At 40.8% G+C, this 11,786-nt stretch overlaps 1 protein-coding gene across 1 annotated transcript in view; it reads left to right on the forward strand.

Moving 5' to 3' along the window:
* LOC139726887 (transient receptor potential cation channel subfamily A member 1-like) overlaps window positions 1-11,355 on the forward strand; it is a 65,976-nt gene extending 54,621 nt beyond the window's left edge. The window contains exons 20-22 of the mRNA XM_071637881.1: window positions 1,588-1,656; window positions 4,303-4,497; window positions 11,113-11,355. Coding sequence (XP_071493982.1) covers window positions 1,588-1,656; window positions 4,303-4,497; window positions 11,113-11,355 — 507 coding nt within the window. The remainder of the gene's footprint in view (window positions 1-1,587; window positions 1,657-4,302; window positions 4,498-11,112) is intronic.
* Window positions 11,356-11,786: the final 431 nt, after the last annotated feature.

The following is an 11,786-nucleotide window of genomic DNA, read 5'->3' on the forward strand; positions in this document are numbered from 1 at the left end:
ATATATATATATATATATATATATATATCATATATATAATATACATCATTATATATACAATATTATATATTGTAGGAGTAGGTTTTCACGGCCAATTTCGCGCCTCTTTCAGTCCAATTCCATATTGCTGTATTAAATTTAGCAAAATAGAGCCTTGATGACATGTTCGGTTTCCAATTTTATGATCTCTTCTTTCAAATTCATTTTGGAGCATTCGGATTACATTTAACCTCATTTCAATCAACACTTTTCAGACAAGCACAATTTCGTGAATCGTTTGTTCAATTTAGAATGATATAGTCATGTGACCACGTATATTTCGCTCATTCATTCCAATCAATTTTTAGGCATCCAATTTATCATGTACTGCAGTCATTTTACCAGACATGTTTATACTCATTTTCTTTCTTTTTTCATTTTCTTTCATCATATGTATTGTTTTGTAAGCATCATAACATATCATATTTTCGTATTTAGTCTTTATTCTTATAAAATTTGGCAACAGTTCTTTCAATGTGTCTTCTTGAGATATAAGCCTTTATCTATAACGTGTGCTGCCACGTAAGATAACACAACATATGTAAGAAGATTGAATATGTAAGAAGATTAAGTGAATCTGTGGTACTGATTCATGTTGGCCTTACGACATGTATGGAAGAAAAGGGGTGTTACAGAACAACAAACCCGAGTTATTCTTTAGTCAAAGATATACTTTTGAGTGAGAGGATGAAACAAAAAGTTACATTTAAATGCACAAAGCAGAAATACCATGACGTGAATCTGACTGAATATGTTCGGAATTCGATTACTCAGTATCCATCCTTGAAATTGAATAACTGAAATTCAATTATCATCCATGACAATGCTGGCGAATTTTAATGAATATAGAGCACGTGCCAATCTGAAAACCATCTTTTTTCGAATTCGAAAGGCGTGTGCAGATTTCACTGATCGAAATGATAAATTGAACGTATATAAGTTGCAATTTTGAAAGACAGAATTTGCGATAACGAGGATTTTTGCTATTTTGAATGAATCCTCTATGTCATATAGACTGACAAAAGTGCGAAATTGGCCAGGAAAACCTGTGGTATTATTGCATAACGTTTTTAATGTCAGATTTAGTCCCTTCAGTGACAATAATTTTTCCAAAGGATCTTGTACGTGTACTTACTACCACCCGACGTTGAATGATAGTCACTATACACAATCATGGGTGAAACGTCTTGTCCAAGATGTATGCCCCAAGCAGGTATCAAACCGCTAATCTCATATCTAAGGCTCATGAGCTTTATCCACTGTTCCACGATATGTAATACTCTATACCTTTGAAAAGTACGTATAGATTTTAAGATAAATTAGATAAAGATAAGGAAGACAGAAAGACATACAGACAGATGGACGGAAGTAGGATTTGTTAGTTTTATAACGATTTGAACAAAACCAGCCTGGTTCTAAATTGGAGTCCTCTCCCATGGCATGCTCACGGAGAAGGTTTCTAAGACAAATGACATAACGATAACAGAAGATTTGGGCCTATCATTATAGCACTACTTTGTTTTAGATATATGGTTTTTCTTTTTTCAGGTCGGTCTGGCTGTTGGTGATGTTCATGCCATCCAGGAGAGGGCCAAGTTGTATCACCTTAAGATGCAGGTATGTAGCCTACTCACTCCCCTCTCTTTTTTTGCTCGTCGCTGATAACTGAGATAGTCTGGTTGTTGATTTCAAACTTGAGCTGCAGGGCTTACGGGCACACTATGATATTACCATCATACAATGTCATATGGAAAAAAGGATTATGCTCGAATTGCATTCATGAAACAACCATGGCGCAACATACGGATGTCCCATTCGTTTTCATATGAGCTCATCCAGTACAATCACTGCCTGTATGGACAAAATCGACGAGGAGGTTTATGGACACGTGTACCACAAAGATGCTGCAGGTGTCGTTAAAAGAGAGGGGCTCCCCATCCCAAATCTACATGGCAAGTAAAAAAAAAGTTTATACTCAGAAAATGGCCCATCATCCTAAAAACCAGCAATAAACGAACGATAATCATACAGGTTTTGAAAGAGTGTTTTATTCCGAATCATTTGGTATCATTAAGTACATGCTTAGATGAATAGGAGGCATTGTTTGCGAGAGTGCAAAAAATCGTCTTGCGCAAACGTATCAAAGTGGGAGAAAGAATTGAATTAAGAACCCTATATAATTATTGAGATGCATCGTATACGATTTTTTCAGAAGCAAAGTCGCACACACACACATATACATTCAGGGAACCCACACACATTTGCACACATACACACAAACAGTAATACAAGGGACACATACTACACAAACACATATTCACTCACATCACATATAGACATTATAAGATACCGTTTCATTGGGTCCTTTGGGAAAAATATTATTTTGTGATGTCAATGCACCAAACGCCTATCAAAGCATTCTGATTTCATTTAGATTCCATTTTCTATATCCAACGGGACATTTGTGGGACTGTGACCGTTATTATATGTGTGTTCTTTCAGTGCAAGTCTGTGTGTGTGTAGGTGTATTTGCGTGTCAACTTTTTGCACTCTCGCAAACAATGCCTCCTATTCATCGAAGCGTTAAGACATTCTACACAGAAATGATACCAAGCGATTCGAGATTAAACACTCTTTCAAACCATCCATGATAAAAATCGTTCGTACATGGGTGTTTTATTTTTTTTATTTTGTTGATAAAGGGTCATTTTCCGAGGGTAAACTTTTTTTTTCCTTACCCTGTAGAAGAGACGCTAGAAGTTCTCAACGGAGCAGTATTCTTCAGTAAGCTCACCCTCAAATGGGGATGCCACCAGGTCGAATAAGCCAGTTCACAGTTAACACTAGTCTGCAATGACCTCTCCAAAAAAAAAAACAGACATTGCAATACATGGATATAATAGTCTTCAAGAAGAGCAGTTGAAAACAGCCATGCAGGAAATGGTAATTTACAAATCAATGCTGCATGAATGCTTTTTGTTAATGTTGCTGAAAAGAAATGCACATTCACCTGTAAATACCAATCTGCACCTGTTTCATTTATAATGCAATTGTCATGAAGCCCTATCTAGGTTTTGAATACCTCAGTTGCAAATCCATTTTAAAAGTTGGTCTGCAATGACCTTTAACTGCACATGCTCAGATTGGAACTGTGGACTGGCTTATTGGATGAGGAATCTCAAGACATCACGACCTTCGTGACTCATAAGGGAATAGTGAAAAACAAACGCCTCATCAGCTGTGGCTTATCTTCGGCGGGTCTAGGGCAATTACCCCCTGGGCAATTATCCCGGACCCTTCCCATGGCCCCAATCCTAATCCTAATCCTGAACCTAATCCTAACCCTAACCCAAACTCCTAACCCTAACCCTAGCCCTAATCTTTACTCTAATCTTACCACTAACCAGTATTTAGCCGGGGGGGGGGGGGGGGGGGATTGCCCTCTGTGGGTAATTGCCCGGATACACTTCAGATGAACCGAAGATCTACGCGATCAGGAATGCTTCGAAGCTATCGACATTAAAATGAGACGAAGAGAATGAATCCTCGTCGTACAAACCTTCGCATTTGTATATGACATGTATACTACGTACTTTTGTACGAGCATTCACACACACCAATGAGTGCAACACAATATTATATGTGACTGCGCACCAGTCACATTTAGACCAGTCAATCTTTAGGTTTTTTTTTGTATATTTTCTCAAAGACAAAATCTTCATTGTTTACATTTTCGGATAAAGAAACGAACGGAAAGTGTGTTTTTACCTCCTTTCTTCAACATTTTTTTTTTAAAGAATAAAATATTTCATTTGGTATTGGCCCCATTTCATTTCTTCAAAACTCCTTACACATTAACTTTTAATTCTGATAACTTTTGCACTATAGCACGATAAAACACGGTGAGATTGACTCTCTACGGTAAAGCCTGTTTTTTTTTTTCAGTAGACACTTTTCCAGACTGTGTACTTTTTCCATTAATTAGATGGGTCAGGGAAGTCCCTCTGTATTGACCATCATATGTCTACATCATTTTCAAGCTGAGATTCTGCTCTTTTAGAATCTACCCATAACTAGAAATCCATGTCTTCCGACCTTACGGTGGTTTTTGTAATGCAGGGTACGTCACATGTAACTTCGTGTAACTACAGGTTTGTGTGTATGTGTATGTGTGTGTATGTCGGGAGGGGGGGGGGGTCACTGTGAATCAAGAATATAAAAAGCAGAACTTCTGCAGTTTAATATTAATGGTTTCGCCAACAGGTGGAAATGGTAATGAAAGTGCAGCAGGCTCTTCCGATCTGTATTTGGCGGTCGGCCGTCATCCGGTGCAAACGTTTCAACGTGAACCCATCAGGGAACAGAGTCCTGACGTGGATGCGCAAGCAGTATCGCGACTTCACCGGTACCGAGAATGTATTGCGTGAGGCTTGTAGAATCTGCAACGAGAACCACCAGGTAGAAAAATAGAAAACAAAATTATACTAGTTGATTTCCCCACTGAAAATCCTAGTTTATTTGTATATGTATATAGGCCTATACATGTATATATATATATATATATATATATATATATATATAGATACACACACACGCGTACATTGTGTATATATATATATATATATATATATACATATATATATATATATTTACAGGTACATATATACACGTAAATTGTGTGTGTATGTGTGTTTGTGTGTGTGTGTACGTGTATGAATGAAGAAGAATGCATCCAGTGACGTAGCTTGCCTACCCCATTATCTATTTCCAAGCTGTCGGCCTTTGGTCTTGTTCGCGGCTGTAAGTGTGATATAATTATGACAAACAAAACATCAATGAAATTCAAAACAAATTACATAATAAATAATGTAGATAGTTCATTATCATCTATATAGGACGTTTTAGCGGCGCATTAAAAACGCGTATTGTAGTCCGCTCAATTTTTACCGTTCAATATCAGAGCTTATTGAACGAATCGCATAGACCAACGTATTAATTCCCCATAGGCTACCGTTGTTACTTGCCGTTCAAGATCACACGATATTCAATTCTCGCTATCGCCAATGACGTAAAAAGTACCCGGATGTTGATTTAAGCGTCATTTACGGTGCATTATGGGATAGTCCGGTAGCAAAGTCACTTCCGTTCGTACGCGCGTGATACGTGACTAATGCTATTTACACACACAACCGACTGTATTCTACGTGTACTTCCGGTTTTCTCGACTTGAATTACAGCTTTAATATGATTTGAAATTTCTCCATTCTTAAGAAATTGCTGTTAATACGACTATTGGTTGTTGCTGCGAAGCTGCCATGTGTTGTTCGCACCAGAGTAAATGAAAAAAATCTGCAGAAATAGGACCCTTACTGGCATGCGAGACGTGACGTGGCCGCGTGGGTGAAGTTTGCGGGTGACTCCACAGCGCAGTACGTGCACGCGCGACTTACTAGTAGTGGTAGTAATCGATAGTAGTATTATACTACTTAGGTATTAGGCCTAGTGCCTACGTACATTGCACGTACTTACTTGGAAGAAATTGCTTCGGAGACAGGATAAGTTCGAGATCACTGTTCGTTCCCGATTGTGTTCGCGACATTTCGACACAGAACAATTAATTAAAAAAAAAAGATGGGCATTCCATGACGATATACTGTATATCCAGGTGGGTGAATATTTTCCAGCATATTTTCAGCGTATGCAGAGATGACTGATCTGTGATGTGCACATCGATCGCATGATCAAGCAGTACGCCGTACCGGTATGTGTTATGTAATTAGCTTATGCGCTGCGTGCAGTGGTGCATGTTGACCGAAAGATCGGTCTGTTGGGGAATGTTCCGCGGAGACTGCGTCTGGCTTCACCGATCCCCTCCGTCTACGGAGGACAGCGTTAATGGCAAAATATAAAAGAGTCCTCCGGACAGACGGATCCTTCTGTCTACGGTGCATGCTAATGCAAGGCCGGCCGCCGGCGGGGACTACTGATGTAGTGTACGAGTATGACAGGCTTGGCCACTCGCTGGCTCGTGGCGCATGGCGGGCGGTACAGCAGCGGCCTACATACTGTACTAGTATCCGTGGTCGGCGCTGCGCTATAGGTAAGGTACACGTACGCGCACGCTAGCGTTGTGCAAATTATGACCCGCGCCGGAAGTGCCCTTGCTACCAAGTGCACTAAATCTTGACGAAAAAGCCACATCCGGGTACTTTTTACGTCATTGGCGATAGCGAGAATTATCTGTCTCGTTTATTGCGTGAGCGCTTGCTGAATGCGCAAACGCTCGCTACTAGTGCGCGTCATTTTGTTACATTTTTCACAAGCGCGCAAACATCTTGCTAGTTATTTGTTTCATACGCAGTTTTAGGGGCTTCCCCTTTTCAGCGCTGGGATGGGACTGCCGAGTCAACTTCAAAGACGAGTATATAGTAGCCGGGTAATTTTGTGCAGTTTATGCTTGCTCTGCTTGATTGTATAGATGATAATAATTATATTGGATGGCCTTGATTCATGGAAAACCAGGGAATATTGCACTCGTTAGGGTCAATATTGCACTCATCTTCGATTCGTGCAATATTGGCCCTAACTCATGCAATATCCCCTGGTATCCCATTCATAGCCATCCAATATAATATAATTATTGTATATAGAATATAACTTCATATATATAGAATAGTGCAAATCGCATTTAATGACAGAATTTTTTATGGTAGTATGAATTAAATCTAATAATACATAATTGTAAGAAATGGGCAGTCAATTTACTTGTAGATGTGTCTTTGCTTTGCTTCGAATTCTGTCCTTTTTGTGTCTTGTGACTTGGATATATTTCCTAATCTGTCTGTCATGGAGAAGCTAGATGCCCTTAATGCAATTGAAGAACTCGGCAAAGTAGTAGCCGATCCAGGAATTCCTTAAAAGTGTGTGTGTGTGTGGGGAGGGGGGTGCAAAATTTCTGGTGCCACTTCCGGATTTAACCAGCTGATAAAAAAAAATATGAAAAATGCATTTTTTCGTTCTCGTGCCACATCCGGCTTTAATCGGCTGACTAAAAAAAAAAAAGATAATAAAAAAAATTAAAAAGGCTTCATCGCATTAGATACCAAAAAGGGTACACGCCCTGGGAGAAATTCCTTGTGCCCAAAGACGTGGGCGATGCCAACACCTTGACTGTCTACGAGAACAACGGAATTATACTACAGCAAAGAAACTGCGACCACTACCAAGACATCTTCCCCTTCATTTACTGTAGCAAAATCTTCGCCCGTGTCGTCCTGGCACGTCTGCATAGTGCTGCTTCCAGGTTTTATCTGGAAATGCAGTGCAGCTTCTTGGCAGGCCGATCTACACAGGACATAAGCTTCTCATTACGTCAGCTGCAGGAGACGTTGGCCGAGAGCAGTAAAAGCCATCTAACATTTCTTTCATGGACATTACTGGAGTCTTTTACTCTAAAAGTCAGTTGCAGAAGTCGACTTTCAGTCTCATCTTGAAAAATAGATGACACCGAGGATGTTCCAATTTGTCACATCCTTTCACGAGGACATGCAAAGAAGAGTCTGCTACAACGGCGGAGTTTTTCCTATGAGCAGCAATGTGAAGGAGGGCTGCGTCCTTGCACATAATACTTTTCAGGATTTTCTTTCCCATGCTTCGAAGAGTTTCGAAGACTGCACATGAGGCATCAACATCATTGCCAGAGAGAGAGGATTTTTATTCAGGATCGCCCGACTGCATTCTAAAACCAAGGTTAGGGGGTTTATATCCGAAAGTTCTTGTACGATGACGACGCTGTGCAGACATCGCACACAGTGGCCGTATTGTAGACGCTGGCTGATGGTCTGTCGTATGAATGCCTCTCAGGATTTTGGACTGACATTCAGCATGAAAAAAAGGTCCTCACCCAAGACGTACACTGAATATTCTCCAGGCATCTTCATCAAGACACGCATCTTGAAGAAGTAGACTCCTTCACCTACCTAGTGTCCTCATCTGCATCTGTCTTGACACTGAGGTAAGCACTAGGATAGAGAACGCTACCGAAGTCATGGCCAGGCTGAACAAGCGTGTATGGAACAGTCAGCTGACCAAGTACGCAAACTCTCTTTTTTTTTTATCCAGTTCTGCTTCCTCGGCACCCTACTGTACGGCTGCTTGTTCTGTACAACATGCACCGACAAAGAAAAGAGGGTCAACACCTTGCACCTCTGCTTCCTTAGACATCTTTTGAACGTTAAGTTGCCTGACATGCGCGGTTTTATTCAAGCATACGGCACACTGTGCCTGGTTGATACCGTTTGCTGACTATTGCTAGTCACCTGGGACAAACCACAAGGGGTCGGCATCATTCACCCGTTTTCTTGTCTGGGCAGGAAGAAGGACCACTTCATCGGGTTGGCACCCTGCTCTTTGCGATGAATGAATAAAGTGGGATCTTTCACGTGTGTGAATCATAAACGATGGCTAGTTCACACACGGGACTAAATTACTAAAGGGACGGGATGCTCCCACACAACAATGCTCAGTGAGACTCGGGAATCGAATCCGGTACCCTTGGATCTGAAGGCAAAAGCGCTACCGACTGAGCCATATCACCACCCCTGCCTCCAAAGTAGTTTGGTTTCAGGCGCACGCCACAACCCCCAGCGACATCAACACAGAGGTCCGCACGCGTGCAGAATTCTCAGCCTGTTTTAGTTTCTCAGCAACCAGTATGTCCCGGAAGATATGATGTATTGAGAGCTATGCGAGAGGTGTCGCTTCAAAGGAAGACCGCAGATTCGTTTCACGGATGTAGGGCCTATGTACCGCTACATGAAGATATCTGAAATCGATACCAACACCAGGGGAGATCCAGTTTACAATCGCCAGCTATGGAGAGGTCCTGTTAGAAGTGGTGTCAAGCTATCTGAAGCTGCAATAAACGGTCTAGAAGCTGGCAAGTGGGCGAGGAGGAAGGCAAGAAGTGCTCCCAAAATTGCCGTTCATGAGTGGGACCGTTCATCCACTCGAGAGATGCAAACTTATAACCTAGCGTTACCCCACTGTCTCTTGAGACGTCGAATTGATGCTGAAGATATTGCGAACGCTATCAACGATGTGAGATAATCATGTCAACTTTTGGCTTTCATTGTCTGATTTTGATGCGACCTACTTTGTCACGTTTAATTGTAATTTATTTCACAGTCAACTCACCTGAGTGAAATCTGACCACGGTCATAGTTTGTGGAACTGACTTTGTTTTATATCTTTTTTTAATCGAGGAAAGACAAAAAGTAGAGTAGAAACTCATCTGTATTGGATTGGACAAAGCACTCGATGTTATCCTGTCTCCACTCGATAAGGACACAACACTCAAAGATAGAACCCGTCTTTCAGCATCACAACTAAGCAAACTTCATGAAGTCTGTTTCAGGTGCGCATACTTTGTCTACAATGGAACCTACCAGCAAATCCATGGTGCGACAATGGGGTCACCAGTCTTTCCTGTTGTGTGCAATCTCTACATGGAACAGTTGGAACGGCTAGCTTTCCAATCTGCACCCCCTTATGATGGTATCGATACGTCGATGACCCACAAACCAGCCAGATGGACATTTGAAAATTAGGATTTACCGCAAACTAACCTACACAGATCAATATCTCAACTTCAAGTCAAATCACCCCCTGGGACACAAGTTAGGAGTAATCCATACACTGTTTCATGGGGCTGAAACAGTCATTTCTGACCCTCAGGTAGGGAGAAAAAGCACACATCAAAAAGGCTCTTTCAAACTGCGGCTGTCCTCAATGTGTCTTCGATAAGATCAGCCAGCCCAAGAAGAAAGAGTCCAGTACCCATCACAGACTCTACAACTCCATCAAGAGGACAGATCGTACTCCCTTACGTCAAAGGAGTTTCTTATGCTTTACTTAGGACTTTCAACACATTTGGCATAAGGGTTAAGTTCAAGCCCTTTAGGACACTACGGCAATGCTTAGTAGCGGTGAGAGACAAAACTGAGGATATCCCTTGTCCCGTGTATAGGATTCCTTGCCAATAGACGACCCTCCAACGTACCTGTCAGGAAGTACACATAGGCGAAACAGAACGATCACTTAGGATCAGATTTCCTGAGCACTGACGCCCAGCTCCACCTCCTCTTAAGTATCAAAACACATCCACATAGAATCGCCAAGCTATCACGTGGACCTGGAAAAGGTGGCAGTTCTAAACCGGGAACCTCTGTACTTCGAAAGGGGAGTTAAGGAAGCAATCTACATCAGGCCCCACCAACCTTCTCTCAACAGAGACGGGGAGGGGGGGGGGGGGGGGGGGAGGGGGAGTGGGCGCTATTACAACCTTCCATGACCTGCTTATTGAAGGCTGTAGCGTTAACAGCTGAAAATTACGGTGGTAAGTATTTTGTGTTGACATCAAAAGTTAAACACCAATTTCAGTTGAGAGACAAACATCTTTGTAGTAGTGCTTTGAAATAATTATCATGCAGGTTACATTTGGCAATGAAAATAAACATGATGTAGATGTTTTTCACTAAAATCTTTATTCACATTGAATATGCAACAAAACTGAGATATGTCAGGAGTAGGCCTGCATAATCATAACATTTAATTACAATATTAAAGGTATAATGTACCACTTGCACATGAAACAAAAACCCAGCATTAGTGCTTCAAAATAGTTCTAAAATGTGAGTTATCGATAGAAACAACCACTGTAAGAATTTGAATCGGTAAAAACGATGTTAAATATTGTTAAATATACAAAATGTGAACAATAAAAAATAAAAAAATGTTTCCAGACTAAATCGTCTACTGTTACGGTTTATTGAGAAAAATACAGATATCTCCTTATATTTTATGTTTAATCGCGAAAATTTTATATGATAGGATGTTTTGTGGTACAACAGACCTACACATATGCATTAAATGTCATATCTTGAAAATTTTATAAATCACTGTTCCCAAAGGTTAACAGGACCTTTAAAGCACAGGAAGTATTAAGCATTGGTACGCTATGATTGTGGAACTCCTTGAACCAGTGTCATATAGTATAGTGAATTTTCTTTTCAGGGTGACCTCATGCAGGAAAGTGTTGCGACTGATCAGCTCCTTGCCACGATGAAACATCGTCTGAAGCAGATCCACAGCAAAGTAGAAACCATCGCAGGCACTGTGAACGTTGAGATGGCAAACCATGACGACAGGCACACGAAGCAGTCTGACGTACTGACAAAGCAGGCCCAGGAGCTAGCTACTTTTCAGGAGCGATTAGATCGCATAGAGAATAAGATAGACAAACTGCTTTCGTCCTAAGCACTCTAAAGATTCAGTTTCAAGGCTATCATAGTTTCGGGTACATTTTGCATATCTATATCTAAGAAACATCACCTTATGGTAAGGCATACAAGGCAAAAGTCAATCCCGTCCAAAAGTATGTTAAAAAAGGTGTGAATATGAGCTCTATGTCGTGAAAGCCTGATCACATTGTCTAATTTTCGGATTATTTTATAGGAATGCTATTGGGATGATTTAGAAAGTGCGTACAGTTCTTTGTAAAGTAATATGTCAGACAGTACATGTAATGTCAGGTTAGTGTCAAGATATGTCACAATCGAGTAATTGAAAATGATGTTCCCGCAATATTTGCGCAACTTCTATGCGCACTTTATCTACCTCCCATATTTTATCAGTAGGGATGGCGAAAAGTGTAATCCAAATCATAAAGACATAACTCATTATCTTTT

The sequence above is a fragment of the Diadema antillarum genome, unplaced genomic scaffold (assembly GCF_040938485.1).
Source record: "Diadema antillarum isolate AM-2024a unplaced genomic scaffold, OU_Dant_1.0 seq00000103_RagTag, whole genome shotgun sequence".
NCBI classification, from domain to species: Eukaryota; Metazoa; Echinodermata; class Echinoidea; order Diadematoida; family Diadematidae; genus Diadema; species Diadema antillarum.